We start from the raw sequence: 19,260 nt of genomic DNA, 5'->3' as shown, positions 1-19,260 counted from the left end.
CTTTATTGATTTCAGAGAGAGGAAGGGAGAGGGAGAGAGTTGAAACCTCAATGATGAGTCATTGATTGGATGCCTCCTACACGCCCCCTACTGGGGATCAATCCCACAGCCCAGGCACTTCCCTGACTGGCAATCGAACCTCGAACTCCCGGATCCTAGGTTGATGCTCAACCGCTGAGCCACGCCTGGCTGGGCTACATTGAAAATTTTTAAGAAGCAATTAGATCCTCTAAATCTTCTCTCTCAAGCCAATAGAAGATTGGAAGTTTATTTTCTGGAGAGGGCAAAACAAAAAGGATGCTGAACTGAGTGAAGGTTGAGGGTAGAGGAAGGATATAGAAAAGAAAGGGATTAAATGAATGATTACATACAAAATGTTGAGCCCTTGTCAGAGAGAGCTATTTCCCAATATCTGTTTTTCCTTTCTATTGTAGTAATAGAACCCTGATTTTTATTTATTTATGTATTTATTTTAGTGCACAGCCACCAAAATAAAAACCAAAATAGTCAATGTCTCTTAGAGCTAATAATGCTCATATGTTGACATTCTAGCCAATGGAAAGTGAAAAGAAGCAATGAGTCAACTTCCATGTAGAGACATCAGAGGGAAGGGGCTTGTCTTTCAGAAGACATGGTGAACCATCCAGGGCCATGTCAACGAGGCAATCCTCCAGGAATGACAAAGCAGTAAGACAGAAGAAGCAGCCTAGGTTCCTAGCGTCATGGATTCACTATACCAGCTCTGGGCTGCTTACTCTCAAAATGTTACATAAGAGAGAAATAAACTTCTTTGATATATCCATCATATATCAAGTAACAGCTACAATCGCAAAAGAAATAGAAGTAAATTGACAATTGTAGCTGAAATTTTTAATGTATGTCACTAAGAAATCATTATAATAGACAAAAAGTAAACAAAAATGACATAATAACTATTAATATGCTCAAGTGAGTACATATATATAGAAATCTATATTCAAAAAACAACAAATACACATTACATTCAAATATCATAGATGATTTACAAAAATAGACCATGTATTAGGCCTCAAAGAAAGCTTCAATAAATTCTAAAAAATCATTATCATTATCCCATAGACTGTCTTCTCAAAGCTTTATTGCATTGCAAATTAACTTTTGTATATATTATAAATAACATACTATAAATTGTCCTTGGGTTCAAAAAAATCATGAAGAAATACAACTGAGTGATAATGAATACACATGTCAAAATTCACAAGACACAAATAAAGCTGTATTTAGATGAAGTTCAGCTCTTTAAAAATTTTACCAGGAAACAAATTTTTAAAAGGTATCGAAAAATTGAACTCATAAAGTGAGGAAAAGAGCAATAGAGAAATTTTAACTAGAGGGAAAGACATAAGGAAGGTAGGGCAGAAATCTAGAGAAAAGAGAGAGAAATAAAAGATTAATAAAAGCAGAGAATAGTTCTTTGAAAAAAAATTTAAATATATGGAAAAATATATAGATAGCAAATACCAAAAAAATGCAGAAAAAATAACTAGAAACTATGGACACAATTTTAAAATAGTTGTATTAAGAATAATTATATGGTGCCTTGGCCAGGATGGCTCAGTTGGTTGGAATGCCCTCCTCCCGTGCACTCTAGGGTTGTTGGTTCGATTCCTGGTTAGGGCACATACCCAAATTGCAGGTTTGATCCCCAGTTGGAGCACATACGGGAGGCAACCAATTGATGTTTCTCTCTCCCTTCCTCTCTCTCTAAAAATCAATCAAAACATATGCTAAGAAATTTGAGAGAGATCTTGACCCGCTGGGCTTGTGAGAGGATTAACATGCCTTTGGCTAGAGAATTACTACATCCATCCTTGGGAGAGGAAAAGAAAAAACAAAAAGAAACAGCTAGTTCAAAGTCCAAATTCTTATTTTATGGATGTAAAATACCCCGGTTGCTATAAGATCACCACAGTTTTCAGCCATGCTCAGACGGTGGTTCTTTGTGTAAGTTGTTCAACAGTGTTGTGCCAGCCAACAGGAGGAAAGGCTAGACTCACAGAAGGGTGTTCATTTAGAAGAAAGCAACACTAATGACCCACAAAACCTCCTGAATTTGTGTTATATCACAGAAAGCCTTATCAGTTCAATAATTCTAGTTAATCTACCAGGATAATGTGGTTACATTTAATTTTGTAAATATACAACAGTGATCTCCTATTTTGGTGTCAGTTTTTCAACAAAGTTTTGATTATGGGCAAAAAAAAAAAAAAAAAAGAAATTTGAAAACCTAATGGAGTGGTCCTAGGAAAAAAAGGACCAAAATTGGCACAAGAAGAAACAGAGAACTTAAGTAGATCAATAAATCATAAAACAATTGAAAGTGGGAGTCAAAACTTCCCAGCATTTTCTCAAAATGCTCAGATGGTTTTATAGGTGAGATTAACACATTTTCAAGAAATATTTCCAGATATAGAAAAAAAGCAAAAACTTTTCTATAATAGTAATAAAACCTGATTTTTATTAATAAGATTTAGAGAAGACTTCCAATTAAAGATGGTGAGTTGAACACATACATTTATATATAGCAAAGAAAGCAAATGCAGTCTTGATTCCAAAGTAGGGTAATATGAAAAATAAAATTACAGACTCTTGTGAATGTCATTGTCTATACCATAAAAAAATGTTAGTTAACTGTATTAATTAGGATAGAATACGTTTTGCTGTGGTAACTAGTAATCCCAGAACTTCAACAGCTTCATATAATAAGGTTGTTTGCATTCATACTATATTTTCATTTCAGGTCAGCTGGAGGCTTTGTTCTGTGTCATCCTCACTCAGGGTCTCAAGCTGATGGAACGATGAGCATAAAAAATATAGATCATGCCCTGGCCAGTGTGGTTCAGTTGGTTGAATGTTGTCCCATGCACCAAAAGATCACTGGTTAGATTGCTGGTCAGGGTACATGTCCAGGTTGCAAGAGGTAGCCGATTGACGTTTCTCTCTTTCTCTCACTCTCCCTTTCTCACTCTCTAAAAATCAATAAAAACATACTTTTTTTTCCCATTTTACTGTTTAATGTATCTTTATTGATTTCAGAGAGAGGAAAGGAGAGGGAGAGAGAGAGCTAGAAACATCAATGATGAGAGAGTCATTGATCGGCTGCAGCCCGCAACCCGGGCATGGTGCCCTGACCGGGAATCGAACCCTGATCGTCTGGATCCTAGGTCGACGCTTAACTGCTGAGCCATGCCCAGCTGGGCAAAACATACATTTTTTAAAAAGAATATAGATAATTGCTAAGAGGTACAAACTTCCAGTTATAAAATAGTCCAGGCCAGTGTGACTCAGTTGGTTGGAACGTCATCCCAACACACCAAAATTTTGCAGGTTCAGTTCCTGGTCAGGGCACATACCTAGTTTGCAGGTTCTCTCTTTCCTTTCCCTTCTTTCTAAAATCAGTAAAAACATATCCTCTAGTGAGGATTTAAATAAACAAGGAACTAAATAAATAAGTCATGGGAATGTAATATTCAGCATAGGGAATATAGTCAATAATATTGTAATAACTTCATACAGTAACAGATGGTTATTAGACTTATTGCTGTGATCACTTCATAAGGTACATAAATGTCAAATCACTGTTGTACACCTGTAACTAATATAATGTTAACTATACTTTGATTAAAAAAAGAGAGAGCATTGCTTGTCATTGTTTCAGAGGGAGATACAATTCCTTGATAGATCATCTTTTCCTGAACAAATACTGTGAATTCTTTTAAATGTATGTTATCAGTTCTCCTTCTCAAGTATCCTTTTTAAAGTTTGTCAACCTTCGACTACAGCCTCACAACCTTTCCTTTGAAGAATGTCAGGCCTCCCTTTTCCTACTTGAGTATGAGATAGCCCCTCCTTTCTTGCAGACTGCAAAAAAATTTCTGAAAGGGGTCTTAAATTGTACTTGTGCATAAAGAATTTTGATGTAATGAACTGGAATGTGGTGGTGCTAGCCTCTGGCTGGTAAGTACTCTCTTCATTCTGGAATGTAGTCTTATAAAGACAAGTCTCATTTTAAAATTCTGAGCCTGTGGTCTTTTGTTTTGAATCCTCATCTGAGGATGTTTTTTCCCCATTACTTTTTCAGAGTAGAAGGGAGACAGAAACATCTATGTGAGAGAGACACATTGAGTGGCTGCCTCCCACTCACACCCCAATCAGGGCTGAGCCTGCAACCAAGGTACATGCCCTTGGCCAGAATCAAACGTGGGACCCTTCGGTCCACAGGCCAATGCTCTAACCACTGAACCAAACTGGCTAGGGTGAGACTATAGTCTTTTATTCAAAACAATAATCATATAAAAAATCCTTTTTGCAAAAATACTCAGTTTTCCCAAAGAACTTCCTTAATACTTTGATATTCCAAACACCTTCTTTTGAAGTATAGCATCTTTCTCTTCGATTTTCTTGTTTAACTGTCATATCCTCACTTGCAATGGCTTTGGTGAAGTTCCCCAACATCATTTTAATTGCTTCATAAAGTCTTGCATCTTTTTTAAGATTTGCAATTTCACTTTACAGTGAATGTGCACTATACTATCCACTGATTAGACAAAGATGTCAACAGAGAAATGCTGTTAATCAGGGTAAGATATGTGAATCAAGAACCATTTAAGTAGTCAGTTTATTAGTGAATAATTTCATGTTATAACTTTTGCTTCCTTATATAGGCTGAATTGTCCTCTCCTCTCAAATTTATACACTAGTCCTCAGAATGTGACTGTATCTGGAGATGGGGCCTTTAAAGAGGTAATTAAGTTAAAATGAGGTCATTAGGATGGGCCCTATTCCAGTGACTGGTGTCCTTACCAGATGCATACACAGAGAAGACAATGTAAAGAAAGGGTCATCTACAAGCTAAAGAGAGAGGCTTAGAACAGATCCTTCTTTCATGTCCCTCAGAAGGAACCAAGTCACCTAACATCTTGATTTTATACTTATAGCTTCCAGAACTGTGAGAAAAGAAATTTCTGTTGTTTAAGCCATCCATTCTGTGGTACTGTTCTGGCAGCCCAGCACACTAATACACATCATACTCAAACTACTTTATAACTGTGGAAATGTGGATCATGAAAGTGTCAGGGAACTATGAAATCACATAGTAAGCTGAGGTCAGGAAAGATGTCCTAGGGAAGTAACAGCTAAACTGAACATTTAAGTAATAGGTGTTAGCCTGTAGAGTGGGCAAAGGGGTCAGAGACAAAAAGATTAATTTCCAACATGCTTCCTTCCATTTATTTATCCCTCTAATCCACTGCACCAGGGTTGTTTCTAAGACATAAATCATACCATGCTGTTCCCTCAAAACCCTTCCATGGCTTCCAGGAGCATTCAGGATAAAATAAAGAACAAATCTTAACCCACTCTCCTAGGTCCTCAACTACTAGCCCCTGCCTAATTCCAGCATTACTTTGTGTCATTCTACCTTCACTCACTTTCAGTTTCTGTCACACAAGCCATCTTTAGGTTTTCCCACTTCTTCCAGTTTCAAGGCTTTTCCCTCAAGCTACCCAATTTGTACAGAACACTATTCCTACTCTCACTTCATTTAACTAATTAATCCCTATTCATCCTTCAGATCTGTTGATTAAAACAGTAGGCTTCTCACTGTACTTTTTCACAGCACTTCTTCCAACTGTAATTAAACTAATTATGCAATTACTTTAAAGTCTCTCCTCAAGTAGACTATGGGGACCTATGTGTCTTGGTTATAGCTATATCCCCAGGGTCTAGCATTGTGCCTAACGCATATAAATACCCAATAATTATTTGTTCAATGAAGAGCTGTGGTTTGACTGGAAAACTAAAATGAGTTTTATGTGATGGGAGTTTACAGGGATTTTCATAAAACCCTCCTAAAAATCTGTGGCCTCTAGTGAGACTATTAAGTATATAAGATAGGACCTTAGGTACAGAGTGGTAAGCTTTGGGGTTGACTCTGCTTCCTTCAGGTAGCCTATGGACACAGACTGTAGTGTTTGAGAGAAAAAGCCTGTCCCCTTTCCATGATTTTGCAAGCAATTAAATTGGCTCTTCATACTCTTAAGCCTGGGCACTGACCAGGGTAGGGGATAGGGTGGGAACTCAAGACTCAGGCCCAGCAGTGCACAGAACTCTCATTGCTCTGTTATCAATGCTGAGGTGAGCAATTTTGGGGGATTTTCAGCAAGAAAGCTGGGGGCTATAGGGAGGTAGCTGACAGTGCTAAGAATTGCCAGTAGATGGCGCCAGTCCACTAATGTACCTAATTCAGAAAAGCAGAAATAGAATTCAGTTCCATCCTGGTTCCTCCAGTACCAGGGCAGGTAGTACCCAGTATCCCCAAAGAAAATGGTTTCCATCCCAGGTCCAACCAGACAAATAACACAATAAGCAGTGTAGATGTTCCAATGGCTTTATTAACTTGCTCTTTCAGGGGGTGGCAGTACCTCGTAGCTGGAGATCTGGACAGGAAACCAGGAAGCTGTGGTTTCAGTATGGGTCATTAAAGGGGTACAGAGGATGCCCTGCATCTCTTGGCACCGTCTTCCCATCTACCTGGAAAGAGAGATAGACATATAACCCATTAGGAATTAATATGTCAAAGACACAGGGCATCTTTTCCCCAAACTTCCTGAACCTCACTTGTATACATACAGTATAATGCCAGATGGCAGTGACAGGGCCCCAGCCTCAGAGAATGCCACAGTATCAACAGCATTCCCACCAAACCCATAGCCTGGTACATAGTTTGCAGTCTAAGCTGAGAAGGAACTATTTATTTACTTATGTGCAATAGGCTTCAATGCAACTTTAACCCCTCTAACAAGGTTGAGAATGCCTTTTAGGCTCCCTTCATTTATATCGTTCACTAAGATTTTTCTATGTCAGGAACTAGAATCATTTTACAGAGAGGAAGCTTAGGCCTAGAGAAGCTAAATAACGTTCTAGCTTATAAGATACAGAAAAACAGAACTGGGACTCACTGGCTCTACTCCTCATCCCTGAGCCATACTACTTCCCTAGCTGAATAAAAAGAACCCATTGTGTCCAGGACAGTAATCCTGCCAACACCACCATTCTGCCTCTTTCTGACCGGCATTGTTGAAGCCAGACTTGGGCCAGAATCCTGCTCCAAATCTAACATTCACTGACTGTGGGTGTGAAACATACTCACTGTAAGCAGAGGCACAATGTATCGCCAATTTTTATTCAAGGAATCTAGCTGCTTCATCTCTTCTGGGCTAAAGGTGAAGTCAAAAACCTGGGGATGGAGAGTAGGGGTCAGGAAAGCCAGCTTTGTGACTGGAACTCGGATTCCAGAACATTGCCTTCTTAGCCTGGCAGAGTCAGGGCCAGACTGTGTCCCAGTCAGCTAAAGAAGACAGGACCCATCACCAAATACCTGGATGTTCTGAAGGATACGGGAAGGTGTGACACTCTTGGGGATGGAGATCACTTTCCGCTGGACCTGCCACCTGAGGTAGGGGATTGAGGTAGATGAAGAAGAGGAGTCAGTATTTGTAATAAGCATTGTTTTGTTTTCCATGCAGCCTTTTCTATAAGCTCCTGGAGCCCTTGAGCCCCACTGGAGTGGGGAACATGATTCAGAGTGGCCTTCCACAGATCACATGGCAAGAGTCTCAGCTTTATCCAAGCACTTGGATAAGGAACCCCTAAACCCTTGCCTCCCAACCCTGGAGCCCTTTCCCTGACCTGACGTCCTTTCCCCAAGATTGCCAGCACCTGAGCAAGATCTGGGCTGGAGACCGGCCATACTTTTCAGCCAGTGCCAGGACCACTGGCTCCTCAAACAGGACAGGTTCATTAGGATCACGCCAAACACGATCATAGGAGCCCAAAGGGCTGTAAGCAGTCACCTCCAGGCCGCGTGCTTGGCAATGGGCAATCAGCTCATGCTGAGACAGATATGGGTGGCATTCCACCTGAGACAAGAAACAACCCATCATCATTAGGTGGCCACATTCAGCTTGCCTGGCTGCACCATCCAGATCAACCCTGCACTGCTGACTCCCCCGCTTCAGCTGCTTTCCTCATTCTGTTTTCCACAGTCCATTTCATTCTCACCCCACACTTCAATGCTGTTCTTTATGCAGAGGAATCCTGCACCAACATTTCTAACAACTTGCTAGCCATCTCCATGAAGTAGACTCATCATCTGTTCACTCATGCTTTTGCACATACACCCCCTCAAAACAACTGACCTGCTATGCTGTGCTCACCTGCAGGACAGCTGGACGCACAGAGGCCACACTGAGCAGATCATCAATCTGCCGACTGTTGAAGTTGGACAGGCCCAGCGCCCGCACCAGCCCCTTAGCCACCAGTGCCTCCAGAGCCTTCCAGGTCTCCTTGTAGTCAGTGAAGTCATAGCGGATAGTCCCATCAGCATTCTTAGGGAAAGGGTCATCCCCCCGCCTGAGTGAAAGACAGCTCCTCAAGAGTGGGCACAAATGCCAGGCTTCTGCCTTACCCGCCCATCCAGCCACTCTATATCCCATACTCCAAGCCCAGAAAGGGCAAAGAGCCAAGAATGAGAAATAAGCACGGTTTTTCACCCTTCCAGATCATGACCCAGGTATTCACTCTATACGGAATGGCCAGTCCCCCTCTTCTTCCCAGAGGCAGATTATATCTCCTCTCCTCTGGGAAGTCTTCCATAATGCCTTCCTCCTCAGAGTTGCATGCTCTTGCAGCCTTCTTCTGGCACAGGGCACAGAGCTGATGGTAGGCTCCTCTCACACCCTCTGCTGGAACTTATTATTTACTCCAACCCCAGGGCCTAGTTCAGCAGAAGGTAGTACCTTTCCTGAATGAATAAAGGGAGCAGGAGAACCACTCATGCATACCCTAGGATACACCCCATGTGGAGCTGCACTCCTTTTTCTGTAGCTAAACTCCTGGCTGCTGTAGCAGAAAGGGCTGAGTTCCCAGGCCAAGTTCCTCAGCTTGCCACACAGATAGTGTTCCTATCCTGCTCTGCTACTGTGACTTACTATTAAGTTACTAACTTGACCCCCCCCCCGCCCCAACCCCTAATTCCCTGGATAAAGACCCTGGCAAAGCTTACTCAAAGGCATAAGGCCAGTGTATCAGGTACAGATCCAAATACTCCAGCTGGAGGTCAGCCAGTGTCTTCCGGAGGGCAGACTCCACATCCTCGGGGTGGTGCTTAGTATTCCACAGCTTGGAAGTCACAAACAGCTCCTCCCGAGACACCGCCTGGTGAAAGGGGCAGGGCCCATAATGAGAAGAGGCATGGGCACCCAAGTCTCACCTCTGGGAGAGGAATTAAAAGGGAGGTGATGCCAGATCCCTCCATCCAGGCCCCAGCCCCCACCCCCAGCCTCTTAGATCTCTTGCCCTATCCCTCTGCAAGCCCAGTCCTCACCTTGCCAGGCCCCACATTCTCTTTCAAGGCCTCCCCAATCTCAGTCTCATTGCCGTAGACAGCAGCACAGTCAATGTGGCGGTAGCCTACACTCAGGGCATACTTAATAGCTGCTTTTACCTGCCAGGTGAGAGAAGCAGAGGGTTTCAGCTCTGTTGGTCTGGGCCAGAAACTGCTCTTCTGAGGGTAACTGATAGGGGAGGGGGCAGGAACATACCATTGTAGTCATCCATGCAGTGGGGAGAGACAATGGAAGATGGTTCTAGTCTAGGAGAAGGGACCAGAAGCCTTAAACCCTTTGTCCCCATCCCACTAATCTCCAAGGTTCCTTCCTACCCAACAATCTCAGCAGGGCCCAGCAAAAAACTAATAAAATGTTCCCAGCTACATGCTCAGAAGATGAATATATTTGCACAGGACAGAAGTATAGGTCATGGAGACAGGTTCCCAACCCTGAGGAGCTGGTTAGGGAAACATGAAACACAGATAAGTAATTCCTAGGCCAAGTTCATAGGGAGGGAGAGAGAGAGACCCATGTAACCAAAAGCTGTGGGGGATCAGGCAAGCAGAAGAGGTGAGGGGGGGAGAAAATTAAGGAAAGTAGAGAAGTGAGACAGAAGCTGGACCCAGAGCCTCCTATCAGAAGAGAAAATGCAGGTATCAAGTAGGAGGACAGTTAATTTGCTAAAAACCGACTAGAAATGGCATTGGAAGCAGAACCAGGTGCCAGGCCCTTGCCATTCAAGATCCCCATCTAGGTACAGCTCTAACTATCCGGATATATTCCCCTATCCCTTCTGCCCCATTCCACCCCCCTCGTTCTTGGCCCTGGCTCTGAATTCTACCCCTTGCCTTCATCTGGCTCCTGGACTTGTCCTGAGCCATGTCAGTGCCTGCCTAGAGCACAAAGACCTGGGCTCCAGAGTTCTAGGCAGCTGCAGGAAGGAAATAAAAGGGAAAAAAGGCAGAAGGTCATGCAACCACACCACAAACACTAGACAAAATACCAGAGAGAAGAGGCTGTTCTCGTTGCCTGAATCCCTCCCAAACTTAATCCCTAAACTGCTCTAAACTCTGACTCAGACGTTCAGGGGGAAATGACATAAGGCAAGGAAGATGCCCAACCCTAGGTGGATGCTGAATCTCTAGCTGTCAACCCTAGGAAAACGAGTCTCCATTCCCAGGCTCCCCATGCCTGGAAGGGTCTACATCTGCCTTTTGTTTTATTCGGCCCTGAGCTAAATAAATTTATATTTTTAAATGGTTACATAAGTACATAATCACCTCTATTTTGCAATTTGTTCAACAAAATCTAAATTATTAACCATCTGGTTCATTAAGAAAACATTTACTAATCCTTGGTCTATACACTTGACTTAGTTATTTTTTAAACCCTGACACACTCTGCGTACCTCTGGAATGAGCACTAGTGAGAGAGGCCCAGCCCTCAAGAAGCCCATTGTGGGGGGAGACATGATCACAGCACAGGGTGATAAATGACATATTAGGGATCAGCAAAGGGCCAGACACAGAGGGTTCCCACATCTGCCACAGGACTCAGTGTCAATCCAGTTACGGAAAGGGTTTTTTTCTATGCTCTTGCCTTGTTGACCCCTAAGTCCCTCCTCTGAGTCAGCTGGGTAAGCGAAGGGCACACTACTAGGCCCTTCTTCCATTGTTTTCTTCCCATTGCTCTCCAGGCTCATCCCACCTTAAGTGGAGTACAAGGGTGGGGCTGCTAGGGAAAATGCAGAGATTTTCTCCCAAATACTACCTTTTCCCTAGCAGAGGTGCAAGAAGCCCTCCCTCCTCTTCCGCCATCCCTCACCTGTCCAGGATTGCTCTTCCATGTGCCCAGTCCAATCAGGGGCATCTTCTGCCCAGTGTGCAGGAGGACACAGGAAGCCGCCATTGCCTCCTGAAAGATAAATGGGAAGAGAGTGATATGGAGATCAGTGCTGCTTGGGCTTCAGCTACCCACTGGTCAAGATTCCTATAAAACTTGGGTGGCAAAGGAGGCACAGAGGTGATAAACAAACCTGTGGTTGTGTGTATGTGCCTGTGAGCAGAGGCAACTGAGCCAGGGTGCCCCAAAGCAACCAAAGCCAGTAGTTCCTGGACAAACATTAACCAGACCAACAGCCTGGCTGCCCTTCCTTCCACCAGGCTAAAGGTCTGTGTTAAAGAGCTCCAATACCTAAAAACAAAGGCAGTGTGGCTCCCTAAAAGTACCCAGCCTGACTACATATGATCTCAAGCCAGTGTAAGACAGGCAGAGGCCATTATGAGTCAATGTGAGACTGGGCGACAGAACAAGCTCAGGAAAGGGTCACATCTCTGAGGATGAAATGACCATTCCCAGGAGACTGTCAGAACTGCAGAGACTCTGTGAGTTCCTCTCACAGAGGTCTGATACACCATGCTCCTAGGCCTGAGTGGGCTCTTACAAGAGAAGTATACCATCTTTTAGATGAATAAACAGGCTAAGAGAGGTAACGTTATTTGCCCCAAATCAACAACTAAGAAGCAGCAGAGCCAAGGATCCAAGGAGGAGCTAATGGAAAAAGGCAAGAAAAAGGCAGGTAAACACAGACCTATAAAAAAATACATGTGCTGAGAGTAGACACATGCACAATGTGCTACAGAAAGCAAGTTAACTTCTGTAGGGCAAGAACCAGGGAATACTGACATTGGCCTTTAAAAATGAGTTGGGCCCGGCCGGGCCTGGCTCAGCAGTTGAGCGTCGACCTGGGATCCAGGTGATCAGGGTTCGATTCCCGGTCAGGGCACATGCCTGGTTGTTGGCTTGATCAATGACTCTCTCATCACTGATGTTTCTGTCGCTCTCTCTCTCTCCCTCTCCTCTCCTCTCTCTGAAATCAATAAAAATATATTTAAAAAAAAATAAAAATGAGTTGGACATTCCCTAGAGTCAAGGGGAAAAGTCTTTTCAGGAAGGGGAATTAGACACAGGACTTCAGTGCAGCAAAAAGCAATAAATTTCAGATCCAAGAAAATTTCCAACTGAACAAAAGGGGGTGGGTGATTGGAGCAACCCCCTTTGGAGAGCTATGAATATCAGAAGTCTCCAAATAGCCCAAAAATGAATACTCATTCAGTCAGCAAATGATGAATATTCCAGGCCTTGGGCTAGACCCACATATTAAAATAGTCCCTCCCCTCCTGGAGTTTATATGGTCCGGTGGGGGAGGGGGGAGGATAGAAGATATGGGCACAATGTATAAGAAATATGACCAAAATCTGCACAAGCGCTGCAAGAAAAGAATAAGGTGGCTAGGATGGCTTTTTGGAGGTGCTGAGTCCAGTCTCAGTGAATACGAGTTATCCAAGTGAAAGGGAAAGGAGAAAGAATGCTCACCCCCAAAGTCAATAAGGTAGAAAGCTTTTTACTCGATCTGATCAGTGCTATAAGTAGTATCACTCTCTCAGGACTGATTTCATTGTTGGCAATATCTTTTAAATATAACCTTTGTTTCCAAGTTCTGAAAGGACATCAAGAATATTATGGTAGAACAGGTAATAAGACAAATTGTGTGTACCACCTACACACCAAAATTGTCTTTCCAAATACTTCTGCCTCAGGAACAATTTTACAGTCTGTCTAGAATAACCAGTTACAGAGACCACTTCTTTCTGCTAAAACAAAAATGTTCAATTTGGGAAGCAAACCAATGATTGCTGAGAATAATCCTCTTTGTTACCAAACTTCCCAGGGATCAGGCAAGTATGTCTGGACTTCACAGAAGAACTAGCCTGCCAGCTACCATCAGAGTGTGGCTGATTTCCTCCTGGGCTTAATCCCCAAACAAGTAACCTGCTGGCCTCTCCTAGATTTCCCAGCACACAGGGGAGGGCTCTGAAATTACAACTGGGCTGAGAGCTCAAACAAAAACTATGCCTAAAGGGAAAAGGAAGAAGAAACCTGATACTTGCTTCTCTCTTTCCTTTGTTGGTGAAACTGAAAACCAAAAGGGCTGAGGCTTGGGGGTGAGGGGAAGATCGTGGAGGAAGGAGGGCTTAAGAAAAATCTCCGAAGAACAAGAGCTCCAATGGAGTAAATGGAAGGGCCCCAGCTGAAGACAGATGTTTTTCTCTAGGACAGGAAGTCATCCTCTGCCAGTTCTTGACTTCCTCATCTGCCTGAGGCAACAACTTTCCAGCTCACCCCTGCATTAACAGGCTCTGAGTTTGCCAGGAAGTGCCTCACTGGACCTCTGGCAACACTCAGAAACCTTCTTATGTTGGGAAAGGTTCTAAAAGTAAAAGGGAAAAGCTGTGTGTATATGAGACGGGGACGAGGGTAATATCAGAAGTCAGGTTTTATTGGTACCTATGTTGTTTTGACCTGGGATTTAGTCTTTGAGGGGAACTAGAAAACACAGGAAAAAGAGGAAGCAGTATTTGGATGACTGTTCCCTGGCTGCATGGGCCTTTCCTCCGCCTCCCATAAATGATGGTGTCCCTCACGGGTCTGTTCCCAATCCTCTTCTCACTCCCTAGACGAGCTCATTTCTTCAGTTATCACCTTAAATGCGAATTCTTCCCACCCCGGTTTTGTATATTCAACTCTCTCTGTACATCTCCACAAGTGTGTCCTATCGGTACCTGAGACTCAACACGTCCAAAACTATTTGTCAAATCCAGCAGCAGAGCACAGAAGAAACAGTTCAAGGTTTGGGGTTGCACAAATCTGGGTTTGAATCTCAGCCTCACCTCTGTGAAGAGATACTATGTCTAAAGCACTTCACATAGTGCCTGGGACCCATTATCTTTTGGTATATTTTTTCTCACCAGGGACTCAGGGACCCTGGATAACCATTAAAACAAACTAGGCAACATATTCACAGTATAATCCATTGGGTCTTTAAAAAGCCATCTAAATAACGTATTTCAGTTCATTTGAGGTATTTCTGAGTGTTATAAGATTATGGTTTTGACAGGTGACGAGGAGTATAACTTTTCCTGTACTTCTGAGAATCCAGCATGGAAAGCCATCTTACATATGTAATGGTGGCCAAGATTTGGGCTATTTGGCTGGATTAAAAATCCTGTTAGTACTTGCATACATAAAGAAAGATACTATTTGCTCTAAACTGTAATGTAAAACCTAAAACTACAATAACACTTCACATACTTCTTGATGTGAAAAAAACTTTAAAAAATATATGTCCTAAATCTTTCTCCAGTCCATCCATATTTACCTGTGCTACCACTGCTCTAGCTCTGACCACTCCTACCTGAACCAGGGATCTCTCTGCTTCCAGTGTGGTCCCTCTCCCCACAGTCCATTCACTTCATCTGACCATGTGACTCCCAGGTTCAAGTTCAAGCTCTTCCAGCAGTTCTACCCAGAACAAAGTCCGGACTCCTTAGTATACCCTTCATAACCTGGCTCCCACATTCCTCATTTAAGACTTCATGTTTCCGACTTTGCAGAGTGAGCCACCACTTACTTGATTCCAGGCCTCTGCACACTTTCCTTCCCCAAGTCCCAATCTTACCTGGCTAACTGCTGTTCATCCTTCAGGTAGCACTTTAAACTTCTGGCTCCTCCTATGTATTGATAGCTTGTGCACAGTTGCAGTTGTATGTTTATATAAGCCCTCCCCAAACCTGGGTACTCCTTGAGGTCAGAGCCTGTCATCTCTCTGGACCCCTCCACTCCTAGACTGCCTGCCCCATACATACATGCACACACACACAGAGGCAAAGTGGGGAGATCTTGACAGCTAGAGGGGCATTTGAGAAAGTCACTGCTTTCTTCCATTTGTTCTTGGGTAACCTAGAAAGAATCATCTCTGGAAAATACCAAAGAACTTTACCATATCCCCCCCACTCTCCCCTCAAAAAATCCCAGTGGCTCCAGACAGGATGCTACTGAGATTACTCCTGTACAGATAAAAAAACTGATAGCTTGGGAAAAATAACAGGCTTGATCAAAACCATAAAGACTCTTCTAAGGAAGGTCCTACAAGCCCTGAGAATGGTCAAGCTGAAGAGAAGAGTTAATAACAACTCCATAAGGTGAAGACTCACTTTAACAGAGCTCTGAGGCAACTAAAAAGCATGCCCTGGCTTTCCCAAACCCAAGGCAGGCGCCTAACAAAGCAAACTCTATCCCCTCCCGCCATTTTTGAGAAGCATCTCTACAATTCCACAGAAAGGCCTGATCTCCTGGAAAAAAATCGTGTGAGCGAGCCAACAAAAAGGAAAATTTACTGAGCACCTAGTACGTGCTGAGCTCTTTAAAAGCTTTATCTCACTTAATTCTCCCTATGGTTCTGTGGGAACTCATTTTACCGCCGAGGAAACTGAGGTTCGGAGAAACAGAACTTATTCAAGATCACACAGCGAAGAAGACAAAAGAGTTCAAATCTGAAACCAAGCCCGGCCCCCTCCAGAACCTCCGCCCCCCACTCGATCCCGGGGGCGCACACCTCTGTCGTGAAGGACCAAGGCCAACTCCTCTGCAAGAAAGATAGGGCCTCAGCAGGAGGAACTCACCTCAGCACGAGCGCTCAGCGGGAAAAAAGTGGTATAACCTCCCCTCCGTTCGGAGCCCCGCTAGCGATCCAAGGAGCCTCGGCTTCCGGGATTGGCGGACGGCGAGCGGAGCTGGCGGGAGGGTGAGCGCACCCGCGAAGCCCCTCCCAGAGGAGGGGCGAGGGCCGCGCCGTCGGCCTCCCTCGTCGCCGCGGGTCCCGCCAGCGCCCCTGAGAGGCAGCTTGGGGGTGGAAACCGGAGCTGGGAGCCTGCACCATCTCCTCGTCTGGGTGGGATTGGCCCGAGTTTAGACACAGCTGACGGAGCTGGGTTTGGACGAGGCTCCGGCCTAGTGAAACCCGCAGCTCCGTTCGCGTGGGGCGTGGGGGCGGGGCCGGGCCGCGCCGCTGCTGGCCCACTGTGCACCGCGCGCCGGGCTCCTGCGGCCGGCGGGGCAGGCTCCCGTGTGCCGCCTTCTTCTAGGGGCCGGCCTCCCTCCCGGTCCGCTAAGGTCCCTTCTCTCTTACAGTCAGGTTGACCCGAGTCCCAGGATATGCCTAAACTGACCCGGTTGTTTGGTTAGCAAACTGAGGCCCAGAGAACAGCCTCAACACAAAGGCTGACCATGAAAAGGAAGACCTGGGCGAGTCCCTAGGCTCCCAAGAGGTAGAAAGTCCATGGTTTCTGTCTGGACTGTGGACCCTGGCCACTCTTTAATGTGCAAGACGCTGTGCTACACTTTATAAACGTGATTTTATCGAATCTTTACAACAACCCTGGATGGACAGTGTTCTTTATTTCTTGTAAGTCTTTATTGAAGTATATAGCATAGCGTACCTACAGAAAAATGTACAAATCTTAAACTCACAGCTCTGTGATTTTTCTTTATCTGTAACTGTCATACAGGTGAGGATAACAGAAGTTACCAGCACACTGGAAGCCTGTCAGAAGTATTCGCCATTTATTTTTTAGATTGGACAGATTCAGCAAGGTAAAATAGCTTGCCCAAAGTCACACAGCTGTTAAGTTACAGATTTGAAATAGACCCTGCCTTTGGGGCTGTGAGATGGCTTGCATTTACATGTGGCGACATAACATTCAAACCTGTAAAGAATTTTGTGAATTTGAGCCAAGCTGGCAACATTTGCAGATAGTTGCCCGGAAGCAAAATCTCAGCCAATTGAGATAATGCTACAGACAATGGTAGTTTTGCACCTTATTTTATACATTACAATCAAAAGAGGAGGAATAAATGGGTTACATGAAATTCATTGGTGATAAATTATGGAGGTGGGAGAAAGCAAGCGGGAAACCTCTGGGATTGGATAAAAAGTAAAATGATACATCTTTTACATCGGTGGGTACGGGATATTTAATAGTCAACAATTAACTTGATAAAAATAACAGTGAGCCCCATTGGTGTGGCTCAGTGGTTGAGAATGGACCCATGCACTAGGAGGTCATGGTACACCAAGGATCCCCAGCAGGGGGCATGCAGGAAGCAGCTGATCCATGTTGATGTTTCTCTCCCTCTCCCTTCCTCTCTCTCAAATCAATAAAAACATTTAAAAAATAATAATAACAATGAGAGGATTTGTAGTCTCTGCTCTGGTGCATTGGTTGTGCCCTGAGGGGTCTAGAATAAGGGAAGTTACAGTGACAGGCTCAGTTAAGGTAAAGAATGACTTTTGTCAGGGAAGATTCTAGCCTAGGACATGACTACCTGCCATAAACTGCTTTTAGTTAAAAAGTTTTAAATTCAGACCATCCTTGTGGTTACTTTTCTCTGAGTTTGCAAGGCCACCAGGCAGGCCTTTGCTGAGCTTGTCAGGTTAGCATGTGGCCCTTTTTCATCCATATATGTTTTCCTTGGCAGGAATGAGCAAGAAGCAGGATTGTCCCAAAGTAGCTCTGCCTTTCTCTCCCCACATCTCCATCTCCCCTGTTCCTCTCTACTCCCCTAATGACACTCTTCCTCCTCCTCTTTTTTTTTTTTTTTTTTTATCCTTCTGGATTATTCCCCATCGTCTCAATACAGGTGGTGTCCTGATGGACCAAATGTTCGTTTCACACCATCTATCCCCATAAAGACACTCAGATTCCAGCTATATAATCAAAATTCAGCATGCCTCAAGCTCATCTTTGCCTAGCAAAGACTTACTATCAAGAGATACATGCTGTATATCATATCCCATCCCTCCCACCATCTTCTGCAGGGTCTAATGCAGGCCATTTTTTTTTCTGCTGAGTCTGACTTCTTAAAAGTCTGAAGTGCAATAATCAAGTGTTGATTTTGCCAACTGATTAACTGCTGAGTTGTGGTAACACATCCTGATCTCAGCTCTGGGGCTTTTGCTGTTACTTGTGGCCACAGGGGATTGTTGCTTATAAGGCAAAACCAAACCAAGTCCTTGAGATTTCAGAGCAATAGGTCTAAATGATGGTGTATTGTTTTCTAAAATAGATAGGCTTCAGAGCATACCTCTCACAATCATCCTTCTATTTTACTCAAGACTAACTTCTCAACCAGCTTCTAGGATGCATTGTCTGGATGTAAAAACCTTGAGGCGACTAAAAAAAGGGACTCTTGCCTGGCTGGCGTGGCTCAGTGGTTGAGCATCAACCCTCAACCAGGAGATCACCGTTCAATTCCGGTCAGGGCATGTGCCTGAGTTTCAGGCTCAATCACTGGTGGAGGGTGTGCAGGAAGCAGTGATCAATGACTCTCTCTCTCATCATTGATGTTTCTCTCTCCCTCTCCCTTCCTCTCTCTGAAATCAATAAAGATATATTTTAAAAAGAAAACAATATTTAGAAGAGAGGAAAAGGAAAGCCCGAAAAGGACGCAGAGTAGGACAGCCCAAGAGGTAGGAGGAGACCAAGTGAATGAGATGTGTCAGAATTTAAGGGAAATGCCCCAGCTGCTGTGGCTCAGTTGGTTGAGCATTTTTCCATGCACTGAGAGATCATTGGTTCTATTCCTGGTCAGGGCACATGCCCAGGTTGTTTGGGGCTCGATCCCCAGTAGGGGGCGTGCAGGAGACAGCCGATCAGTGTTTCTCCCTCTCCTTTCCTCTCTCTCTAAAATCAATAAAAACAAAACAAAAAAAAGGGAAACCTGTGATTCAGGTAGGAGAGATAGTGGAAATTTGTTTTTGGCTGACCAGTGTGCGTTCTGCCCTCTTTTGGAGAATTTCTTCCTCTTCATGAATCCAGTTAAACAGCCATTAATTTAGGTACACACCCTCCCCTAATCAACAGTTGGGGAAATGATCCAAGATGTGACAATTGGATACTTCCTTCCTTGAGTATGAATTATTAATATAGTTACT

General features: G+C 44.0%; 1 protein-coding gene and 1 pseudogene across 1 annotated transcript; one reads left to right on the top strand and one right to left on the bottom strand.

Annotated features, from left to right (window-relative positions):
• Nucleotides 1-1,896: 1,896 nt before the first annotated feature.
• LOC107526769 (small ribosomal subunit protein eS27-like pseudogene) lies at nucleotides 1,897-2,109 on the top strand (annotated as a pseudogene).
• A 4,300-nt stretch (nucleotides 2,110-6,409) lies between these two features.
• On the bottom strand, nucleotides 6,410-16,048 carry AKR1A1 (aldo-keto reductase family 1 member A1). Its single transcript, XM_087820399.1, has 9 exons — nucleotides 15,950-16,048; nucleotides 11,253-11,342; nucleotides 9,425-9,544; nucleotides 9,104-9,255; nucleotides 8,256-8,451; nucleotides 7,764-7,958; nucleotides 7,418-7,495; nucleotides 7,190-7,276; nucleotides 6,410-6,570 (listed from the first exon to the last, which is right to left on the bottom strand). The coding sequence occupies exons 2-9, from the start codon at nucleotides 11,334-11,336 to the stop codon at nucleotides 6,505-6,507; spliced, it is 978 nt and encodes a 325-aa protein (XP_087676525.1). The 5' UTR covers nucleotides 11,337-11,342; nucleotides 15,950-16,048; the 3' UTR covers nucleotides 6,410-6,504.
• Nucleotides 16,049-19,260: the final 3,212 nt, after the last annotated feature.

Source organism: Miniopterus natalensis, chromosome 9 (assembly GCF_054644295.1).
Source record: "Miniopterus natalensis isolate mMinNat1 chromosome 9, mMinNat1.hap1, whole genome shotgun sequence".
NCBI classification, from domain to species: domain Eukaryota; kingdom Metazoa; phylum Chordata; class Mammalia; order Chiroptera; family Miniopteridae; genus Miniopterus; species Miniopterus natalensis.
The sequence above is the reverse complement of the archived record's forward strand: the minus strand, read 5'-3'. Positions and strand labels throughout refer to the sequence as shown.

Coding starts and splice junctions, on each gene's coding strand:
- AKR1A1 (XM_087820399.1), bottom strand. CDS start 11,336: ATGGCGGCTTCCTGTGTCCTCCTGCACACTGGGCAGAAGATGCCCCTG. Junction 7,496..7,763: donor GGTCTCCAGCCCAGATCTTG/CTCAGGTGCTGG, acceptor TCAATCCCCTAC/CTCAGGTGGCAGGTCCAGCG. Junction 6,571..7,189: donor ACATTGTGCCTCTGCTTACA/GTGAGTATGTTT, acceptor CTCTCTTTCCAG/GTAGATGGGAAGACGGTGCC.